General features: G+C 35.4%; 1 protein-coding gene across 2 annotated transcripts; it reads right to left on the bottom strand.

Annotated features, from left to right (window-relative positions):
• Positions 1-7,099: 7,099 nt before the first annotated feature.
• Positions 7,100-22,339, bottom strand: LOC134844606 (sodium/calcium exchanger 2-like). Of its 2 annotated transcripts, XM_063861364.1 has the most exons (10): positions 20,829-22,339; positions 19,049-19,656; positions 18,815-18,832; positions 18,187-18,285; positions 11,783-12,203; positions 11,012-11,241; positions 9,946-10,371; positions 9,184-9,621; positions 8,196-8,269; positions 7,100-7,397 (listed from the first exon to the last, which is right to left on the bottom strand). In XM_063861364.1, the coding sequence occupies exons 1-10, from the start codon at positions 21,050-21,052 to the stop codon at positions 7,158-7,160; spliced, it is 2,778 nt and encodes a 925-aa protein (XP_063717434.1). In that variant the 5' UTR covers positions 21,053-22,339; the 3' UTR covers positions 7,100-7,157. The 2 variants fall into 2 exon arrangements, with proteins under 2 accessions (XP_063717434.1, XP_063717435.1); XM_063861365.1 differs by lacking the exon at positions 18,815-18,832.
• Between the last annotated feature and the right edge of the window lie 1,711 nt (positions 22,340-24,050).

The following is a 24,050-nucleotide window of genomic DNA, read 5'->3' as shown; positions in this document are numbered from 1 at the left end:
ATCAGTCGATCACAAACAAGTACATATCAAATTTCATCACAGCTCATTCAGTTTTATGCAGTTCTTTGAAAAAAATTCTCCTAAACATAAATAAACATAATTTATGTCAAAAGTTAGCTTGGAAAGAACATTCAAATTAGCATTTGGCTGTTTTTACTGTCAGCCTTGAATTAATTCAGTTTTTATGGCGTTTTTTGTGTAGTCTTTAATCAATTTGTTTATTTTTTTTGGTCGATACTATCAACTTGAAAAAAAAACCAAACTGATCACAAAAACGGCTATTTTGGCTTTTGTCATTTCTTTCCTAAGAAATTGCTCAGATTTGTCTAACAACTGTGTTTTGTTTGATATCTTTAATTTTCCCCCACCCTACCATGGTACCTAGTAACTAATGACTCCTTTTTCAATAAAAACTTTTTATCCTTGTAATAAACAAGGGTTTTGCAACAGGGTTCTAGAGTTTTGCCGTAATTTTTATCACGCAAAGATCACTTTAGAAGAAAGTCAGAAATGGTAAATTATTGATGTACAACATGGCATCTTACACGTGCCGTCGCCTATATAGGTTTTCATGATTGCTTTATAGTTGGTAGATGCAAAATCTTGAATTTTGATTTTTTCTCTGAAAAAGTTTTGGCTTATTTTTAGCTTTTTGGGTGCCATCTTTAATTTTCTCGGCTTATTTACCTTATGTTTTTTTTTCTAATCGTTTCTGGTAAGTTTTTTTACAATCGAATGTTTTTCAAATTTGACAAAATGATTGCAAAGATTAAATTTAACTTATCGGGCACTCTTCCAGGAAACAAAAAAAAAGAAAAATTTCCTGTTTTTTTTTTCATTAGATTTTTTTTCCACAGAAGCAAATTGGTTTGACTTTCTAATCGCTGCTTTTTGAGTGGCATATTAAGTGATAACTTTTTTTATTTATCCCTTTAACATAATTGAAACCATGTGCAATTTTCTTGGTATATTTTTGGATTAGCCCTTTTCGTCAGCTTTTTTTTATATTGGCTTAAAATCTCTGTGGCGTTTTTTTCTTGCAAAAATAAAATTTTTTAGAAACAAACTTGGGTTTATAAAGCTGTAGTTTCGAAAACAAAAAGAAACTTTTTGGTTCTAAGTTTGAGATATTATCGTTTTGAAAAATCAATTTTAGTTAGTTGTCGCTTCTTTCGGGTTTTTGTTTGTTTTATGTCCTTTGTTAATTTTTTTTCTGTTTCAATTATGAGCTGTGTAATTTTTGTTAGATTTCTGGTTCAGTACTTGCGAACTATTTCTGTTAAGGAAGCAAAAAGTGATTTGCTGTTTCTATAACTGATTGGTTTTTAGTTTTATTTTTTTGTCTGTTCATGGACTTATTTTGTAGTCCCGATTCGCTTAATACTTACCAACTTTTGTTGTTTAAGGACAAATTTAATGTATTGCTACAATAATTTTTATGGCTAATTTTCTTTAAAAAACATCTGAAAGATGACTTTGAATCTTTGCGTTTAAAAAAACTAATTTTGCACCAACGTGTGTCGGGTGATTTTTTTGGTCCAATAGATCTAAACAGGCATATTTTTAGCTAGTTCAGCGTCTGTAAATATTGAGAAAAACCTAAAATTTAAGTATTACAGGTAACTGTGTTACCTTTTTTTGTAGAGTTTGGGTTAAAATTTCTTCGCTTGTTTTTTTTTTTCAATTTATTTGACCTGTATTACTTCGTATGAAAAGCCAAACTAATTTCGTTTGTGTGTTTGAGATTCGATTTTTTTTAATTCGATTTTTTTAAACAAACTTTGAAACTTGTTTTAAATTTTTGACGACTTAAAACTTTCAATTTGAAAGATGCCACATTTGATCATTTTGTCTGCATAGTGGCCGAGGGAATCTAATGGGAATCTAACCAAGTTTTGCGTCTGCAGGGGTCGAATCTGCCTACTTTGCGATCAGTCCTTGCTTCATAAGCATATTCTATAAATCAATCGGGCTGAACAATAACATGAAGAAAGCGCCCCAAACATCGTGAAATAATCATAAGCTGACGCTGAAACAAACGTGAAATATGATATGACTTATTGTCTGGCATAAAAAACTGAGTCAACTTATGAAGCCAATGAACACATATAAACATTTCCCTCTTTGCTTACAGTATTTTCCCGAAATGCAAAATTTTATTTTGCGGCCTTTTCCTCATTCCCAGCCTCTCCCACAAAATTCCCTCTCCCAGCCTGCACTAACTCCAAAACGAATTGCCAAAACCAATTTTTTCCGCTCATTAGGAACAGAAAAAAAAATCGATTGATTCCATACAAGCCATAAAGTCCAAAAAAAAATTCTGCGTTTTCTGTGCAAGGCTTTTTGTTAGTTGTTTCATCGGTTTTTCAAAACTCAAAGACAAACAAAATCGTTTTTTCATTTTATCAACTTGGAAAAAAATATATACGCTAAATAAGAGATGACATATGTTTAAAAAAGGAGAGCTGGCTACTGTACAAGAAGCAGAAAATGCTCTCTGACCATAGTCTTAAAAACATTAAAAATTTAAAATAGGCTTTTGTAAGCCTGTGCGCTGCTCAACTCATCAGCTCAAAATTAGACCAAAAGTGAAAAACTTCAAACCAGTGTTTCTCAACTCTGAGAAAAAATTTTCAAAATTTTTCAAAGTTGTTCAAATCACGACTGAAAGGGCTTTATTATGACATATCAATCGAAATAATCCAAAATTTATTTGTGGTACTTGATTTTGCATGGAAAAAAAACAAACCAGGTTACAATATTCCTCTACATTCGAATGGTTGGAAAATTGAAGAAAACGTTTTCAGGTCTTATCACGCGTTTCAACTGTTCCCAATCAATTTGGGAGCAATATATGCAATCTGACTTTAAAACGATTCTGCTACTGACTGCTGCAAGGAATTTTAGCCTCCAAACTTCAGAGTGTTGATTTTTTGTTTTTAAGATTCAAATAATAAATTTACTTGAAAAACAAAGAGTTTTTGACGATAGAAACAAGAAAATCTAATTAGACCGCAACTGAACTTATATTTTAAATTTTGGCCTGAAATTGGCCTGGTTCGTAAGTTGACGAAATTGCCGTTTTAAACATCTTAACAATTGAAAAGCTAGTTTCAGGTAATATATCTTTCTGATTTTGAGCCCACATTATCAATTTAGTTCGGATATTTTTTATACACTTAAAAAAGGAGAGAAAGTAAAATTAAATTGAACAAAAATGATTTTGATTTCGGAGTCTGCGGGAATAAAAAAAGTCGAAACAAGAATTTTAATGTTGCGTAACCAAATTCGAACATCCGTGCTTAGAAATGTTATTTTTCATTTGTACCGAACTGCAGTCGGAAGTAACTTTGTAATAATTTTGCCACCACCTAACAGGAAGAAATCTGCGTCATGGATTTGAGATTCAAATTAAAAGTTGGTAAAACAGAACTCCAGCAAAAATTGCATGTCATGTTTTATAACAACCAGACAATAAGAAACAAAACCCTAATAGTAAAAATAGTCCGCATAACTGTACGATTCCTTAAAGCTCAAAAAGTGTAAGGAACGGGCCACGCGCTATTAATGTTGTGGTAGATTTCAAATTAAGCTTAGAAAAAACTAGGTCTCTGATTAAAATTGGCCTTATTGGCAAGTTGTCCTATTTGCCAGTTTTGAACATTATAAAATTACAAAATTTAGTTGCGGGTAAAATATCTTCTTTATTTTGAGACCACATTAACAATATAATGCAGATATGCTTTTTATACACCTAAAAGTGAAGAAAGTAAAACAAAAATGAATAAAATTGATATTGATTTTGGAATCTTAGCAAAGTTTAAAAAAATTGGAAAATTAGTTTTCAAAGTAAACCTAATGGAGAAATACACAGAACGAATTGATCAGTCAAAGTGATATTCTTTATTTTGATTCTATCCTTCGATCTCTTAGCCCACGAAAAACCACGGAATGAACGCCATTTACTTATGATACCATCCCCAACACTTTTTTGTAACAGCAAGATCAGAGCTGGAAACCTCCAATAGTTACCTCTTTTCGTCCAACTGATTGATAAGTTGTAAGGGTAAGTTTTAACATTTCAGCATTGGTGTCTTTCATGTTGGTAGTATTTTTGGATAAACTTCCCCTAAGACCTGTTTTTTGTCATCAAAACGGCAAAGTATCATTTTATTTATTTTTTACAAAATTGTACGCAATTTTGCAATCAATTTCGAGATTTTTTTGCAATTTCAACAATTTTTTTTCCAGTGCGATCAAAATCATTCATCACTCATAAAATATTGGAAATTTGAAAGTTTTTTGATGTTTGTTCCATTTGTTCGTTCTTTTTCCTGGGTTTTCCGTCAAGTAATTCGAAGATAGGACCAAAAAATTTAATAATAGAGCAAATAAAATTATGACTTAAATTCTGGGTGAATGTTAAAAAATGTCAAAAAAATTAACTAGAATTTTTTTGTTCCGTAACCCAATTCAAACAACTGTGCTGACATTTTTGTATTTTGTCATTTGTACCAAACTGCAATGGGAAGTAACTGTGTATTTCTTTCCCACCACCTAATTTGAAGTAGCTTGCGTCATGGTGGTGCATGATTAATTTGTGGGTTTGATTGGCTTATCATATCGAAAGGATAGTTCTCGAGAAAAATTAAAGTTTTGTGAAAAGAGCAAACTTTTCTGAAAAAAAAGTAAAATAAAACAAGAAACAAATTTCATACCTTTTCAAACTACCTATTTTAAAAAAAAATAGGCATAATAAACCAGCTACGTAATTATAATGACATACAGGAATAAACAAGATGAAAAAGTGCCATTTTCCTAGACACTTTTTTGCGATTTAAAAAAAGTGGCTGACAAAATTAGGCACTACGCTCCGTCTATGTATTAGTATCAATGTAATTCTTTTTAAACTAAATATGATTGATTCTTTTTCCCTTTTAAAAATGCTAACATTGAAACTCAAATTTAGTTAAGTTTTATCCATTGAATTCCGGTGCCGAAGTTATGAATTGGGCAAAAAGCAAGAGTTTCAGATATTTCGGCTCCTACCATGGTTGCCTATAAACAAAAATTCAGACGACAAATGTTTATTAATGATATAGGCGCAATTTAAAAAATTGGAAAACTTCCGCGCATTGTTCTGGTTATTGAAATTGGGGAGGAATTTTGTATTCGGGTGTTTTCGTTTTTTTTTCTATTCTTTGCTTTTTTTGTTTTCCACGCAAATTTTCCATTTCCGTCTAAATTAGAGCAAATAAGGCGAGACATTATGCTTAAAATAGCTGATATATAGTTAGTTAAAGCCATGGAAATTTGATTTCACACGAGTAAAATTATCTTTTGCGGTTTTTTTGAGCCACTTTGAAAATTATAAATCTTCAAATTTTGTTTCCAAATTTAAAAGGTTTCTGTTTTTTTTTTCACAGTTTGCCTATTTTATTATGACCGTCGAATATGCCAAAATTCTAGAAAAAAATCTTGTTTCCATTTTATGATAATTTGCTCTGGCTCGGGTTGGTTTTTTGCCTTCAAACTAACTTAAAATATTTATCCAGCCGCTTATGACATTTTTTGTATCATTTGAATGATACTAATTCCTAACATCTTAACTAAAGAGATCATTTTTATCAAGATCACTCTTTAAAGAGATCTTATTTAAAAATATCATTAATTGAAGAGTTAACACGCAATACTTTTTGTGCTATTAAGTCCTGGGCCGCTTGTTAAGTTATTGAAAAACGTTCTAGCGATTTAGTTATATCAAGGTGCTACCCAGACTCAACAGATATATCTTTGTACTACAAAGCGTGCGGGCTAAAAAGCGTGCGGGCTCAGGACTTAATGAAAAACTAGAAAAAAGTATATTTTTTGCTTTTTAATTTTCATTAATTTCATTGACTTTAATTGGCACTCGTATCATTCAGGGTTTTGTCTTGAAATAGCAGTCTTGTTATTTCGACTTTCGAATAAAATAAATAAAAAAAAATTCGTTTTTCATAACAATTAAAAGATATTGTTGTCTTCAGCTCAAATTTAGCTCAAGATAATTCACTTGTGATCATTTTTTGGAGAAAAAAAATGTTCAATTGGGACAATTAAAGATTGCCAAATTGGTCAATTGGGACAATTATCGCGCGATATCTTTTGTGCTACTAATGCATGAGCGCAGATAAAATCCGAGTTAAAAATCGTTCCAAATTGAATTCAGGCATGCTATTTCGTCTATTTAATACTTTGCTATATGAAAAAAATAGCGTTCTTTTTATAGAGGAGTGGGGATGATTTTTAAAAAATCTCAAAATTGTTTTTGATTTTTTTCTTGGAATTTTTTTGAAGAATTTTTTTGAAAGCGAACACTACTCCACGTATCTTACAAGGCATACCTTCAATTACAGCCACCACGCGGTAGCTACATGTCAAGCGTTTATCTTCGCAGAAACTATCTATCGTGTAACACGGAAGTTGGCTACCGAATACAGAGTGAGACAAGCAGCTTAGGCTGTCTTTACTTTCCAGTGTCGAGAAGTTTCTGTCGTATAATGGGGAGTTCGAATCACATATATTCGCATCGTAGCTAAATTATTTTCAAATTTTTTCATAACAGGAATGTAAACTTGTCAATTTTAAAAATATAGGTCGATGTGATTTAATCTATAAATGCAAATTCAACCACAAATTATTATATTTATTCATTTCAAAACTCAATCCAAAACTCATCAAACTGCTCGTCAAAATTATGCCCGTTTAGGCATCCGATTGTTGTTTGTAAACAGAGGCTGTCTGACCCAACAAGACAATGTTCTCATTTTTTATACATTTTGTCATACATGTGCTTGAAAAAATATAGTACCGAATCTTTTATCAGGCTCTCATTGACAAAAAATGGAACAAAATAGCGGCCCAATTTAGCAATTTTTCATGAATTTCTAATTTTAATTTTTATTTTGCAATTTTAGAGTTGAGATTTTTCAGCCCAAATTCTAATTTATCAAGCTGAATTTTGTTGATTTTCAATTTGACTTTTTCCAATTTGAAATTTCGAAAATGAAGTTTTTTACCCTGAATTTTTGAATATTGTGGCGAAAACTGATAAGCGGCTCAAACTAAATAAACGCTTTGTTAGCATAAACTTGTCTTGTTGATTTTTTCATCCCCTTTTAAAATCCGTCTATGTAATTGTAGCTCTCTAGAGCGGAGAAGATGATATAGAGGAACCAGAGTATTAGCATGACACTAGATGAGATGTACTTGGGCAAAGTGGGTCCGCCCAGTTCCGCATTTCCGAAGACAGGCAGGAAGCGACGGAGGCCGAGGATGAAGAGGGACACGACTGCTGTGCCCGAGTAGAGCACGACAGAGTACGAGAAGGAACCCGAGATCACGATAAACTTCTCCCCCTGGAACACACACTCAAGTGACACAGAGACACTTGATATTGAAGCCAAAAACATGCTTCCAACCAGGGGCGGATCTAGGTTTTTCTCGAGGGGGGGGGTGGATTTTCAAAAAAGTTTCGAAAATTTGTCGACCTTTTTTTTTTTTTAGGTCGACCAAATTGATTTTTTTTCCGAGCTCTCCCAAAGCATTAAAAAGACCCTGTTTCGGTCAAATTTTCTGCGCCGCTAACAAAAGTCGTTTTTAGCCACTTTTTAGAAAACTTTCACCAAAAAATCGCGTTTTATCGGCTCGAGCTCCCCCCTCAAAAATTAATGTTTATTGGCGTCAAAGGCGCCCTAAGAAAAATTTTAGGGTACCTCACCAATAATAGATATCTAAAAATAGTACAAAGGATGGGACCCTTTGGGTCGGCAGGGGGTCGAATCCCTGAAGGGTGGGAGGGGGTCCCCCCCCCCCCCCCCCCTAAATCCGCTACTGTTTCCAACAATTGACAAAAAAAACCAACAATTGAACGAAAAGTTTTCTGAGTAATTTACGAAAAAAAAAACAAATTTCCAAAACAAAGCTTGATTTCAAGTTGATATCAATCGAGAGGCTTCAAATATTCTTAATAAGGGCAACAGTCACGAGGCAGTTGATTTAGCGTAATAGGCGAAGTTACGACGATTGAACCAAAATTATGGTTTTTCCGATGGCGTTTTCTGATCGAAGAAAAAATCAAAAAAAGTTTACCAAGCAGAAGTTATCACGTGATGTTGATGATGTTAAAATTTGACGTATTGAATTATAATGGTTACCTTGGATGCCCAGTATATGGAAGCCATAGTCCAGGGGAGACCCAGACCCAGAAACACGTTCACTGAGTTACTCCCTGAAACAGTTCAGAAGAAATTACGTAGAAAAAAATATGCGAAGTAAAAAGTTTTCGAAAAACGAACAGATGTTTAAAACATTGATATCAAAAATCAATAATCAGGAATGCATTGTAGATTTTAATCGTCGGAAAAACCGACTTAGGAATTTCTTGCATCAAGGAAAAATATCCGGAATGATAAATCTATATCGTAGTTGAAGTTTGCCTGAATTGGATTCTAATGGATCCGATCCGCACGTTTTTGTGCAGGGGCGGATCTAGGACTTTCTCGAGGGGGAGGGGAGCGGATTTTCAAAAAGTTTTCGAAACTTTTGTCGACCTTTTTTATAGGTCGACCAAATTGATTTTTCGAGCTCTCACAAAGCACTAGAAAGTCCCTGTTTTGACCAAATTTTCTGCGCCACAGGCAAAATTTGAAAAAACAGGCCAAAAAAGGCGTTTTAATGGCACTTTTTGGAAAATTTTGACCAAAAAAAAATTGCGTTTTCGGCGCGCGTTCCCCCCTCAAAAATTAGTATATATAGGCGCCAAAGGCGCCTTTGGAAAAGTTTTAGGGTCCTTCAAATGGATATTTCAAAATAGTACAAGGGAGGGGAGGCTCTGGGTCGGCAGGGGGTCGAATCCCTAAATAGAATGGGCGTCCCCCCAAATCCGCCCCCGCTTTTGTGTGATTTTTGTTGCATTATTCTTACAAAATGGTCACTGCTGACTTCTGTTCAACTCATTTAAGTGCTCAACTTTATGGCTTCGTTATCTGCAAAAAATCAAATCAAGCATTCAAACAGTGTCAAGACAGTTTGTCAAATTTGTATTTTAGCCTTAGTTTAATTTTTCATCTTATCCTATTCTAACATTTTAACAGTATCTTAAGTTGATAATTTGGTACAAAATTTTATGAAAGAAGAATCTACCGGTAACATTTCCGACAGCGTTGTCGGCGTGTTTGTCAGTAGCCGCCGCTTGTTTACTCGCAAACAAATCCGGCAGTGAAGTACCTAGTGCCACAAACGTAATTGCAGTAACCAGGTCTTTCAGACCCAGCAAACATCCAAAAATAGCCGCCAAGTCTCCGACAACCGCTGTTAGGAGTCCAATCATAGTCAGGGACACCACAAACGTCAGCCACCCCCCTAGGTATTTAGGAGGGGGGACTAGCAATGCGAATGTGACTTTCCAGAGGAATGTGAATGCGTGGAAGATATAGTCGGTCCAGTGAGCGTCGTTGAACTCCCCGCCGTTGACATTCATGGCCTCGTGAATTTGTTCCCCCCACGAGCGGAAGGCAAAGTTCAGCTTCTGCAGGTCAATGTTGGCCAAATTAGTGATGCGGTCAAGTACGCCTGCGTATTCTAGAAAAGTAATTATCATTAGTAACTATAATGTAATGTTTGTCAGTGGTGACTTTTTGAATAATATGATTATGTAAGTTTTTGACAATAGCAAAGATTTATTAGTTTTAATGAAACAGTGATTTTTTTTTGTTAATTTGATTTATTGTGAAAAAATCTTCAATCATTGTGACAGCTTTAAAAGTATTCAATATAATATGACTGCATACAAAGTTGAAAAAATTTAAAGATATTACTAAAAACCGGGTCAAGTAAGCCGGGACAAGTATAAAACATAAGTGCTGTAAGACAAAAAAAGACTTCAAATAGAGTGTATAAGCTTACCGTCATCTGGTACCAGAGTTACAACTGCACTTTTCCTCTTCCCAATCTTAGCCCCATTAGTTGCCTCTGTCAGCACCAGTTGGACACTTTTGTCCCCCGCCCCCTGTTCACTCATCAGGGAAGTCCCCCTCGACAAGTCCCCCTCCCCCGCCGCTGCCTCGGACATCGCTCTTTCCTTACTTGTATCAACTATGTTTAACTCAATACACCCAGAGGCCTCTCCGTGTTGGAAGTTCAATTTGCCCTCCTCGGGTCCGCCCCAATTGTTGTCGCCCCCTCCCCCGGGCCCGGAGGATACGAAAATTGCGCGCCATTGTACACTGCAAGCACCATCCGTGCCCCCCTGTCGTTTGACGGGGATGCGAGCTGTGCCGACGCTTTCTTTCACAAGGAAACTGGGTCTCTCAAATTCGAACTGACCTGGTTCTAAAGCAACAAAAAAGAGGTAAGAAAGCTTAGCGCAATAGTATATTATTGATAATATGGCATTTTATGAGACTAAGGTGGTTTTGCTTTTAATGGAAGGCAATTTAATTCCTCCTATGCTACTAAGCATAAAGTTTAATCAACTGATATGATTAAAATTAGTTCTTCACTAAATTTGAAAACAAAAATTTAGAAAAACGAAAATTAAAACCGTTGAAATTACACTGTACATTTTTTGCTCAGAAATGAGCATTCATTGATATCTTTTTCATTGAAAGCCTTAAAAATTAAGATCAAGAATAAATTATGACACTAAATTTTCATCGAAAATATTAACTCACTTTCATGCAACGTTAACGAGTATGGAACATACAATAGAAAAGGAGCTCAAATTATGCTTCGATTTTTTCAATCATGGTCATATTTTAGTAGTTCTCCTATTTTCAACTTATTTAGGTTTAATTTGAGTTTATCGGCCGACAAACCAATATGTGCAACTTCGCACGAATAAATGAAATCTTCGAAAACACATGCACTATGTTATGACGCGTATGCGCTTACAGTCAATGTTCATTGAGTTTCTAGGCACTATCACTACTGGATACGCCACAACGCCACTTATTTAAGTAGTTTATCTCACCGTCGTCGTTCATGAGCACGACCGTACATATGGCATTGCTTCCAATTTGCACTTTGGGCGGGGAGGATGTGGCATGTTCCATGACAGCACTTCCGCTCTCGTTCCTCTCTTTACTGTTGTTGTTGTTGTTGTTGGATCCCTTGCTGAGTTGTTTGTCCAGAGATAGTTTCACGAAGAATGTCTCGTCGTCCTCTTCTAGACTGTCGTCGATTAAGTCGATTTCTATGTACCTGTGCAGAACACCAAAGTTTCAGTGAGGCACACCAAATAGCTGCACGAGGAAGCATCAAAAACTTACTGATACTAAAAATGTTGCTTATAGAAATGTCACAAAAGTAGATGCAAATAAATTACATGCGAAAAATTAAAATTTTCTGAGGAATATTAAAAAATTACTTACGAACACAAAATAAATTCATAGTAAAAATTAAAAATTAACTGATAGCTAAAAGCAGGGGCGTATCTAGGATTTCCTCAAGGGGGCGGTTTTCAAAAAATTTTCGAAATTTTGTCGACCTTTTTCTTAGGTCGACCAACTTGTTTTTCAGAGCTCTTCCAAAGCACTAAAAAGTCCCTGTTTTGGCCAAAATCCACCCCCCCCCCCTAAATCCGCCCTTGAACTGAAGAACAAAATAGTACAAATAAACACCAAAATTTTACTTCAGAGTTTCTAATCAAAATAATTGCAAAACTAAATTCAAATTACAGATAACGTTGTAACGGAAAAAATCAACAGCAGCTGGAAAATTTTCAAACGTGGTGTCAACTAACTTAAGCTTCTCTTGTGGTTCGAATATCAGAAAATCCTTTTGGGCGACAAAGTCAGTTCCCGCCTCAGCTGTCCCGTTGCACGTCTCGTATTTGACCGACACTCGTGCCGAAACATTCCCGACTCTTTTCACCCCGATTCGCGCTTTCTTCTCGCCTTCGTAAACCGAGACAGTGTTAGCTGTGAACTCGACGACACATTTCCGACTCGATGTGTTGTCGGGCTTCACTCGGACGTCGTCGGATCCGTGTTGGTCTCCGCCGATGTCTCGGCCGATGGAGGCCGAACTCATTTTGGAAGCAAGAGAGTGAGTCGAGCGCATGCTGCGTCGCGACGCACGATGGTAGGCGCGGCTGTGTGGGCGTTCTTCGTGTATTTTTTGGGCGACTAGAGCTGCCGCATCTTCGGGGCTGATATTTTTGTCTAAATAAAGAAAAGTCTAGATGAAGCTTAAATGAAAACTTGAGCACTCAATTAACGGGTCGAACTGATTGTTATCTCTTATTCTTATAGTTTTGTTTTGGTCATCGCTACTGTTTATCGCTCAACCCAACATCCCCGCTCCTAAGCTTGCATTTGTTCTCATGAAAGATAGCTTTTCAAAATTTATGTCATCTTCTGAGAATTGAACATCATACATTTTTGTGATAAAAATTGAACATCATAATTTGGACACTTTTTGGCTTTTGAAAAATCAATTTTTTGTTTGTTTTGAAAAACTAGTTCAAACAGATGTACTTTTTCATGAATCTGAAGCAGGATAGTTAAAACCAGCGCAACTGAAACTCGAAGAAGGAGCGATTTTGTTTTCCTTCCTGTTATGGTTTTTTTTTTGCTGTTGTACCATATTTCAAGACGATTAATAATCCATTAAGAATGCACCTGCTACTGGCCAAATTTACTTAATTGTCTTAGCATAAGAACTTTCCTTCGATTTAAAACGGAAAGCACAGCTTATCCCCAGGAAGATGGTTGATCTTCTAAACATTCCTTAATAGTCTTCTTCGTCTCTTTTTAAAAATTGGTTCCGCGCATTTCAAAGGGTGAGATCTACTTATTGAAAAAGAACCCAAAAATGGAAGCTGGGAGCGAATGGTCTTTTTTTGAAATCATATTTAAAAACTTGAAATTCAAATGCTAAAACAAATGTCGATAGTCTTTCAATTGAGCTAAAAACTGACATATTTGAGCTTCTGAAGTTTTTGACCGAGAACTAGTGAATAAGGACCTTCTGTTCATTTGAGTTTATGATGAACTTTTTTGTTTCCGACAAAATGTCCTCTTTTGAATCACTTGCAAAAAAATGTTATAAAATTTATATTCATTTTTATAAATGGGGAGTGCTGTTTTTTTGAACTACTGTTCACAATTTTCTAATGAAGGGACCAAAACCATGAGTTTCAAACATGCCATTTTAGAATGACAATGTCGTTTACTTTCATATGATCTAGAATGCGTATCAGATCCGCTAAGACTTCTTCTAGTTACTCTAATAAGAAAATAAAATAATCTTACTTTTTATTGCAACATTTGCAAAGATTTTGCAAAGTTCTTGCAGGTTTGCATTCCATTTGCAAGAAATCAGCAAGAATTAGCATTTTAAATTAAAAATTTACAGAAATTATTTAAACTGTTTTTGGCTTGGTCAGTGCTTTTTGTAGTTTCTGCTAGTTCTTATTGTTCCTTATTCTACCGAAATATTTTTTTAGCCATTTTTTTATATCATCCGAAAGGTATTGTTGTCCTGAGCTTAAATTTCAAAAAATAGTTTACATGTGATCATTTTTCGTATAGTTATGGGGGTTTAAAGATTGCCATTTTGGCCAATTTGGGACAATTAACGCGCGATATATTTCGCGCTATTAACGAGTAAGCGGATATTTAATCCGTCTTAGAAATCGTTCCAAATTGGTTGAAAGAAGCTTATTTGCAATAATTGATTTGTTTAAAATGAGCGAAATCTATTCTTACGTACTTTATTTGGCGTGTGGAGGGATGATTTCATTAAAAATTTAAATTTTAGAAACTTTTTTTTTCATTTTATTTTAATACATATAATTTTTTTAATGTTACCTTAAAAGGCATAAATCTTAAAAGGCAGTCAGAACACTCAGGGTTTCGCCCTGATACGAGCAGTCTTGTTGTTTAATATAGTATTTGTTTACTTTTTGACGAGTTTGAATATGCGGTTGTCTATTTACAGCTACGTAACTATCTAACAGATAGTCAGGAAAATCTCAAACGATTGTTGGAATATTTTTCATCTTAGGCGAATGAAACGGCGCACAGACCATTCGGCTAAAGACAGTTCAGCTAGTTGGAAATTCAGACAATTAAGCCAAAAGTATACAGACAATTCAGCCTGAGATAATTCAGCCAGTTTTACAAAACGGTAGATTCGAAAGAAAAAATCGGAATTGGAGTTATTTCTTGACTTAAGGTGGCCAGTGGGCGCGCTGCGCGCGTTGCCGCTTCGCGGCGATAACCGGATCTGAATTTTGTATAGAGTCCTGACCTCTATTGGCAAGCTTGCAACACGTTAGCGCGACTGCGGTGGTCACTACTATTGACTTAATTGTCTCTGGCTGAAAGGTCACCATACTTTTGGCGGGAATTGTCTGAATTTCGAATGCATGCTGTTCCTAAAAATATATACATCGTTTTAAAAAAATTTTGAAAACAAGTAGACAAAATTTAATGTTTGGAAAATGTAGTTTTGCATTCTGATATTTTTTTACCGCTAATAAGTCCTAACATAAAAGATTACTTCCAAAAAAGTGTAGACATTTGCAAATCCAGGTGCTTGTGCAAGTTGCCTATATCATAAATCATCAGTGAAATTTCCACTAGGTTAAGGGAGCGCAAATTTGTTACATGCAAGATTTGAATTCCGAATCGAGAGAGCAGATGCTTGTGCTAGATTTGCATTCCAAGTACACTAGGAGACTGCCTGAATTAGAAAGTTCTACCAAACACATGCAATCTAGGTCTTTACGGCCAAAGATGATTTGTTAAAGAACTTGAAAACTGTTTCGTGATAACGAAATTCGATTGGTTGAAATCAGTTACAACCAGAGAAAAACTGAACTTTCAATTCAAATTTGAGTATATCAATTTTTTTTCTTCAATTTTTGGGCCGTAAAACAAAAAAAACCGCCATTCTTGATTAGAATGAGGTCATCAATTAGACTGAAGGAACAGGGCCAAAAAAGCAGTGTGTATGAAACTAAAAAAAACCTCATTTTCATTCCCAACTCGTCATGACGAAACCGGAAGGATTTATGGTGCAGGGTGGGTTTTTTCGCCCAATTTTATTACCGCAAAATATTTCGTGTGGTTTCAAGTGTGATATTACGTCAAAATCTTGCTGGTTTTGATTCAAATTTAAATTTTAAGAAACTTTTGCATTGTAGAGTAAATATATCTCTGTTTCTGGCTACTCGGACACAAATTGAGCGCAGAGCCGATTAATTTGTGTCTTCGGTCAAAAACAAATGAGACTTCATTTTTTTGAAGTGTAATTTCCGTTCTCTGTTTTGAAAACATACTGATTATTATTCCAAAAAAAGTGGGGAAAACTAACCTCTGAATTTCAGTTTTTTTTTACTTTTTTAACTATTGTAACTATTGGCTTGACCACTGTGGTCGGAAGATTCGGCCTGATTTAACAGCTACCGGTACCCTTGTTGTTCCGACCACTCCTGACAGAATGGAAAGGAACCATCCCCGTTTCTTTTCCATCTGATTAGAAAACTTGGAGAGAGTCAAGTGCGGTATCATATAAAGCCCTAATGGTCGTGATTCCAAAAGTTTATTTCAATAAAACTGGCCTCCGACATTTTTTTTGCTGTCAATTTTTTTTAAACATCCAAAGTCAAAGCACAGCTGAAACGGTTCTAACATTTGATCATACATGGACTTCCTTTGACCTAGTTAAAATGCAATGGAAACAACACATCTTACGCCTAAGTGTCTTTACACTTCGTGAAGCAATTGAAACAATAATTTCTTGAATTCATTTTTTAAAAAGATAGGATTTACCGGCGAAATAGAGTAAATTGTTTTTCACATAAGTTTAAATTCACATCTTATTGTCATCTAACTGTTCACAAAACAATATCCCATTGAAAACTGTATTTAAAAACATTAAAGTCGTTTCAATCGTTAGTTCCAACACAATTTCAGTCGTGCCAACAAAAACATGGTATCAGCAAAATTTGATCGAAAAACTTGATTTCAATTAAAGATTCAAGTCAATTTAGACAAAACATCCAAGCAAAATTTTAAAACCAAAAACTTTTACGAATTTCAAAAATTGAAAGGCCATTTTTTTGAACCTATTTTCATCATAACTTAACTTCAGATAAATCTAACTTCATCATGTTGTAATCGCACAAATGCAAAGCTGCGCTTCACAAATACTAGCAAGAAAAAGACAAAAAGCAGCTTTATAAATAAAAATAAGAAAAAGACGAAATAAACCTCAAATTAGTTAAGTTATTGCCAAGTGTAGGTTTTGAACCAGCGACGTCGGGGCTTGAAGTATCACGTCCTTCCCTCTCTAGCGAAAAATAAAGCCGAGAACAGATGAAACGAAATTTCTTGTGCTAGAGACCGTGATTATAGCAAAAGTGCCACGAAATGAGCTTTTTGTTTGCAAGTTAGGTTGGAAAAAAGAGTCATAAAAATACACTTCGCCCGCTTGTGTAAAGAACAAACGAACTTATCAAAAGCTTGAAAATGCAAATGTTTTTTTTATGAAAGCTTATAACTACCTGGGTTGAAAAAATTCATTGAAAAAATTCGTTTAACAGGCCAGACTACAAGCCAAACGCATTCAAATAAAATACTTTACCGATTTGACCGATTTGAAGTACTATCAAAAAAATTCTTAATGGTAGATCCTTAATTCAAGGCCACAGTCTTTGTAACCATTTAATTGCTCTTCCACTAAGTGCCGTTTTTGGCACTATTTGGAAAAGTTTGGCAAAAAAGTTTGTGTATTTTTAGCACGCTTTCCTCTTAAAATAAATATATATTTTTAGCACCCCAAAAAAAATGTTTACGGGTTCGTCGGCCAAAAATGGATGTCACAAAAGAGTACCAAAGAGGGGGAACCTTTGAGTGATGAGGGAGTCTAATCCCTGAGGGGGGTATAAATGTATAGTTAGGAGGCAAGGTTGAAGGGGGGGGGGGTAAAAGTGGCGTCTACCCCTCTCCTCCTAAATCCGCCCCTAGTATCACTACACGCCAGGGGCTCAAAAAAACGTTGGCCTATCCTTAACTTCCTTAATATGAGATTCTGCGAAAAATGCTAGTGGATTGTTGAAACCGCTTCCTTTTAAACTTTGATGTTTGCCGAGGCATGAGGGGCGCGTTTACAAAAAAATCAATTTTTTTCTTGGATTTTTTGGACTGAACTAAATTATTTTTTAGTACTTAACTTTTTAGTATAGCGAGAAGCACTTCTTCAGAGCAACTCATTTCAATGGTCGAACCCGATAATCCGTGAAGTTTTGCGCAGACTCTTTTTCTTTTTTCAACATTCGAATTTGTTATTTAGGGTTATATATATCTGAGCAGGGGCGAACCTAGAATTTTCTCAAGGGGGCGGATTTTTAAGGGGGGATTTTTAGGTCAACCAATTTGACTTTTCCAAGCTTTTCAAATTCACTATAATACCCCCCTATTCCAGCCAAATTTTCTGCGCTTCAGCCAGATTTTTGAAAAAAAACCACGCCTAAAAAGACGTTTTTAGGCATTTTTGGAAGGTCCGAAGAATCTCGTTTTTTGGCGCGCGTTCCTTCCTAAAATTTGTATATAGTGGCGCCTTTAGAAAAACTTTAGGGTTGTCAGCCAAAAATTGAGGTCACAGAACAGTACCAAAGGGAGGACACTTTGGGTGGCGATGGAGTTGAATCCCTGAAAAAGCAGCTTCCCCCCCCCCCTAAATCCGCTACTGTATCTGAAAAATAGAGCATGTTTCCTTAATCCACAAGCAAAATACAATCATAAGGGCTCAAACTACGGTTCAAATAGAAAATTAGGAAATTAGGCAAAAACATGAGCAGCAAAAATCAGCGAACAATGTTATTAATAATCTTTTGCTTCATTTTTTTTATTGGGAACTAATAGAAAAGAGCCGAAAACATCAAGTGGGAGTCTTAGTTAAGTGAAGATGGCTTATTCACATAGGAAAGTATTAGTATATAAGCTCTTCTGCTCTTCTGTTGTGCCCCTGCTTAAGAAATGCATAATTTTTTGACTATTTTTCTGGACTGGGTGATGTTACTTTAACTTCAAGCAACGATTACGGATCATGGTGGGCGTCGAACATCCGACCTTTGGATTGAGAGGAAAAGACGTACCCACTTCGCCACCGCTCCCCTAATCGGAACCTGCTTACCTTCGACTGACTTCATGACTTGGGCTACTTTGGCTTTGTCCACAGACATCCGTTTGCCCAGGTGGTGATTGGCAGGCATCGACAGGTAGAGACCGTCGGCTGAAATAGGTGTGAAATGTTTGCACTATAACATTATTAAAAACGTTCACGTGTTTTCGCGAGGTCTCGTGAAAAATGGGCCCCGAGTCTCTACTTGCGTTTTCAAGTAAAACACTTGAATTTTCATTTTTTTTATCCAATTTTAAGCACGGGCGCATTTGCGTTGTTCAATAGGTGCTTATTTTCTCAAGCATTTTTGGACAAAAAACTGATTTAATGACCTTTTATCTTGAAGAAAACTCAATATGCAATCTGCAATTTCAATTAAATTATTTTTTGAAGTTTCGGTTATTTTCTTCAATTTTTTCTTCAATTATCAGTCAATGAGTGAAAGTTTTGGTTTAGTAAACCACCCATGGTATAAAAACAGTTTCAGAACCAGAAACACAGCTAGAATTGAGAAACAAGGCTAGAATAGAACATAAACACTGAAACTTTATTTAGCAATAGATAAATCAGATTCAGGTAAAAAAAACGGTTTTATTGCAAAGCAAGACTATATTTACAAACTCTCACACACTCAACTTACTGAAAATGGAGAGTACACCTGAAATAAACGTCAAAATTTACACAAACAGAAAATATTTAAAAAAAAACAATACTAAAAACAAAAAATTGATCCAAAAATAAACCAAATTTTGTTTGATACTCTTGCATGACGTAACTTACCTTTGCCTGTAAACAAGGACAAACTTACATAATTATATTGACATTGTGTTATGAGCTAATTAAAGTTAAGAAAAAGTTATTAGTGATAAGATACCTGCTGCAATTGGTGAGTCATCTTCATCGTCCATAACTCCAATTTTTGACTTCTTTTTGCCTCCGAGGCAGAAAAAATTTTTGTCCACCAGGTAAGCCAAAATCACAAGTATCGGGAAAAAACACAATGTTAGCACCGCTTCCCAAACGTCCACAACGTTCTTCGAGATCGGCCCCAAAATGACGTACAACCAGAAATAAGCGAGCAGAGATATTACAGCTGTACAAACAAAGACTCCACCTTCTTTGATCGTTTTCTTCTCGCCGTTCGGAATCGAAGAGATACATACTCCGGTTATGACGTGAAGATTGAAGGCGGCGCTGCCGACAATTGTCGCGGGTCCAAGTTCCCCCGCTTCGAACCCGTTGCCGATGGTCTCGATGATGGCGAGAAGGATCTCGGGAGCCGAGGAGCCGAGAGCCATGAGAGTTAAGTTGGCGACAGTGTCATTCCACACTTTGATCTCGACTTCTTTGAACTGAAGTTCCTCTTGTTCCGGTTCTCTGTCCCGGTCCACTCCAGCAACTGGCGAGTCGGGTTTGCTGTCTTTGATGGACTTGGGGCCTCCTGTTGACTTCGCAGGACCAATTGTAGCTACCTTGATTGTTCTGAAAAAAGAGCCGACGCATAGTTAAATGGAATCAAATGAGCGATTTTTTTAATCACAGTTACTGTCCACGCAGAGACTCGAACCACCGACTCTATTTTTCAGATTGAACGGGTTAGAGTCTTTGGACAGTTATATGGCCAAAAATTGAAGACATAATGTCAAATTGGGGGACTTAGCTCTCTTTCTCTCTCATGTCGAGAAAACGCTTTTTTTTGTGGGTCAATTTCATCTTCTACATTTTTTGTGTCGTAACTCGAATTGATATGCTTTTTAAAAATGTAATTTTGGGCTCCAAACTTCAAGACGAGCCGTCTTACATAAAACAATAGTTCAGATTTGTCGACAGAAAGGGATATTTTCAATAAATTAGCATTTGTTTAATAAAATTATAGCTAGAAAAAAAACGATAGCTCAACTCTTAAAACTGTTGACGAGAATTTTTGCTCGTTTCGATTGCCTTTTTTTGTTCCCTTTGCTCTCTCTTACTCTCGATATGCAAAAACAACTCGAAGTTAAAGTCAATCAAAACTTGGAAATATTTAGACTAGGTATTTGACCTAAAAAGCGGCAATAATATCAAAAACTTAATGCGATGGAGAATATATTGAGTTCCAAAAAGCTGGAACAAACAGACTTAACTAAAAAAAAGCTCAATCTGTCATTTTTGATGACAATTTATAATTTGCATGCAATTTTAAACATTCAGGCAACTTTTATGATTATTTTTTGACTTAAGATTTTAGTAACAATTTTATCTTTTTAATTTCATTTGTTTGTTCCAATTTTTTGTAGTTTTCTATAAATTTGCTAAAATACACCATTAGTATATTGCGCGTATCTAGGATTTTCTCGAGGGGGGATTTTCAAAACAATTTCAAAAAATTTTGTCGACTTTTTAATTTTTTTTCTAAATTGATTTTCCGAGCTCTCACAAATCACTGTAAAGGGACTTGATAGTGATTTGTGAGAGCTCGGGAATTCAATTTAAAAATTTTGAAGTCGAGAAAAATTTTGGATTTTTTTTTGAAATCCCCCCATTGAGAAAACCCTAGATTCGCGCCTGATACTAAGGGTATATTTTAGCAAAATATATAGAAAACTAAAAAAAAATGGAACAAACACATTAAATTAAAAATATAAAATTATAACTAGTTAAAAAATAATTTGTACCTTGTGGTGGAAGTGATAGTCTCGATAGCCGACATGAAAATGTCAGACACGATTGCAATTCCAACGAAACAGTAGATCATGCCGAGGAAGTAAAGAATACTCCGCAACACCACACTCCAGTCGGATTCATTCATGAGAGGGAGAACCAGTCCGATGTCACTGCACTTGTACGCACTAGGACACTGGTACAAAACTGTAACGTTGCTAGGCGAAGTTGTCGTCATCTTTGACTTGGTTCGCTTTTTCACCTTTTTTTAGTATATCTGTTGTAATTGTTTCGGACGTTCGGTTTTTCTCCTTTTTTTTGGTAAAACCTGCTGTAATTTTATTCGTCGTTTGTCGTGTTTCTCTTTTTTCGAGGGAATTTTTTTTATATTGTTGTTTTTTGTTGTGGAATTTGTTCAACAATTTTTTTGGAAATTGCAATCCTGTGCGTAAAAAAATAATCAATATACTCGTTAGTCATTTTTTGAGAAAAATTGGACTACGATTTTTTACAGGCGTTAAAATGTGTAAAATTATCTGATGAAATGTTTATTTTCTGTTGATTTGCTCGAATCGATTCAATGATTGAAGTTTCGATGATTGGATCCTGTTTTGAAACTAGTAGTCTAAGGCTGCCCGTAAACAATCACGAGATGTCAGCTGAGACGTCAAAACAAGTTGATACATTTTTTGTAAAAAGCTTTCATGCTCATTGCCATAAATTTTTGGCGCTTGTTTTGATAAGTTGAGTAGTTTTTCAGCCTTTACTTGCTGTACTGCACCCTTGGTTCAAGCAGAAAATTATGGATCAGTTATCATCAAGTCTCTTTATTGATCAGCATGTGGTAGGCGAAGATCCGAGTGATGCAGACGGTTCGGAGGGGTTCTTAGTTTAACACCAGTAAAATTAAACAAACTTCGGCTTTTTTCTCGTGAGCTCAAAATAGAATATTGAAAATCAAAGACCTGAAGGCAGACAGAAATCGATATACTGCAGCGACACAAAAAGTTTTTGGGGTGAAATGCAAGTGACTCAAATTAATAATAGTGTAAAAATTAAAATATTGATAAAAACTGTCAATTAAAATATTGATATAATTTTCCCGATATGTTCTTCGTTTGTCAAGTTTTTTCTCTGCTAAACATGGGTGCCCCCGAGAAGAAATTCAATGCTGCTTATCAACTGTCCAAATGCAAGTATACGGATGATGAATATTGAATAACAACTCTGAATAATTCAATTTAGCAATCTGAGCAAACTTGGAAGCTGGAAAAGGGTAGTTTGACATATTGGAAAAATAATTTATCCGATTAAAAATTCATCCTCAAAGCTGTTTTTCGTGGTTTCAGTGGTTAAAAAAAAACCAAAAACGGGCATGATTGCAGGAGAATTTTGATCTTATTGCCAAAACCGCTCAAAAACAATCTAAATTTTTAAAAACCTTTTGTTCAGCAAGAAGACTCGTTTTGGAAAATATCAGCGGAGCATGAACAAAACACCTGCAGTAAAACACACGGGTAATTATACCTACGAGCAGACCTCGCAATATATCATTTATTTAAAGCTTTTGCGTTCCACTTTTAATCAAACCTTCTCGTTTTAGACAAAATATTCCACTTGACAGTGAACAAAAATACCGATTTGGTTTAATTTTCAGCTAAAATCGGTTGCCGTCAAATGAAAAAATTGAATGTACACTAATCCAAACATTGTGAAATAAATCGATCGGAGCTCCCATAAAATGGACACGGATACAATTCCCTTTTGTAGACATGAAAATGTTTGATGAAAAAAATTTGTAGAAATTGACAAAGCCAAAAAAAACTGTCGCAAACTAACAATTCAGTTCAGCGTCCGAGGATGACAATATGACATTTTAGAGATTTTTGAGACTATCTATGAAGGAAAGGACACCAACATACGGGCTGGTTCACTCGTGCTTAAAAAGTACATTAATTTTGTTACTTAATTTTTTTATTATGTTTAGATGGAGTGCGAATTGTTGCCTCGCCCGCAGGTAAAGAGCGCGGATACGACAACCGCTTAGAACAACAACTACACGAGAACGGAATGTCCCACGTTTCGCCACACACACATTTCGCCCCTCTTAAATTCAGTGGCACATTTCGTCCCTAAAATGTACATTAAGAACGCGGCGTTAATTAACTGTGTAATACATTAGGGGCGAAATGTGCGAGGACAAAATGTGTGAAGTTATTCGGGTCGAAATGTGTGAGGGGCGAAATGTGCAACTAGATTTAAGAGGGGCGAAACGTGTGAGGGGCAAAATGTGTGAATACCACGAGAACGGATTATACTTAAAACTGCTAAAATATTCAAAGCAGTAAATGAAAGAAAGAAAGATCCGGTGATTTAAAAAGTTCCAGCCAAACAATTTTTTTCCTCAATTAAATTGATTCATAAAACAATTTTAAACCGATTTACTAAGGCAGTACAAGGATAGATATCCAATAGCAAAATACAGTGCTGATTCAAACTCCAGACAAAACGAACGAAATTTGAATTTTCAAACGGGTTTTTCTCAAATTGGTTTAAGATTAGACAAAAGTTGCTTAAAATTTCAACAGAATTAATATGGTGCAATTTTTTTCCGAAGTTTTCAACCAAAAATTTACCCCAAAATCAAGAATTACGCTGAAACTGCTTTGGTAATTGATGAGGAATATATATCACAAGAAGCCTCTTACACAGCCCAACAAAGTTGTACGAGGGCTCAATCTCCAAAAAACTGTGTAAGAGAAAACATTTTTGCTTGATATTCAAGAAACGTGTTTTTACTATATAAAATCAAAAATCTTTGCTTGAAAACAAATTCTAAACAGTTCATTCAATTTTTTTTGGAGATTCAGCCCTTCTATAACTTCGTTGGGCTGTGTAAGAGGCTTCCTGTGATATATATTCCTTGTCAATTAACAAAGTAGTTTCAGCGTAATTCTTGATTAATTGTAAAAAGCCAAAATGACCCATTTTTGTGGTAAAATTTTGGCTGAAATTTTCGGAGAAAAAACTACACCATATCAATTCTGATGAAATTCTAAGCAACTTTTGTTCTCTTCACTTTTTGTCTAACCTTAACCTAATTTGAGAAAGCGTGTTTGGAAATTCAAGTTTTGTTTGTTTTGTCCTGATAATTTAAATCAGCACAGTATTTTCCACTAGCAATCCTTCTGGACAAAATTAAGATTTTATTTCAATTTATTGGCGCAATGATTTAA

This window comes from Symsagittifera roscoffensis, chromosome 4, assembly GCF_963678635.1.
Source record: "Symsagittifera roscoffensis chromosome 4, txSymRosc1.1, whole genome shotgun sequence".
NCBI classification, from domain to species: Eukaryota; Metazoa; Xenacoelomorpha; order Acoela; family Convolutidae; genus Symsagittifera; species Symsagittifera roscoffensis.
This window is presented reverse-complemented; position numbering and strand designations above follow the sequence as displayed.

What these genes read in the sequence shown, in the direction of transcription:
- LOC134844606 (XM_063861364.1), bottom strand. Translation starts at nt 21,052, where the DNA reads ATGACGACAACTTCGCCTAGCAACGTTACAGTTTTGTACCAGTGTCCT. An exon ending in CGTGCTCATGAACGACGACG is followed by an intron (nt 10,372 to 11,011) that starts GTGAGATAAACT and finishes TTGTTGCTTTAG; the next exon opens with AACCAGGTCAGTTCGAATTT. An exon ending in CGCTGTCGGAAATGTTACCG is followed by an intron (nt 8,270 to 9,183) that starts GTAGATTCTTCT and finishes GAACTGTTTCAG; the next exon opens with GGAGTAACTCAGTGAACGTG.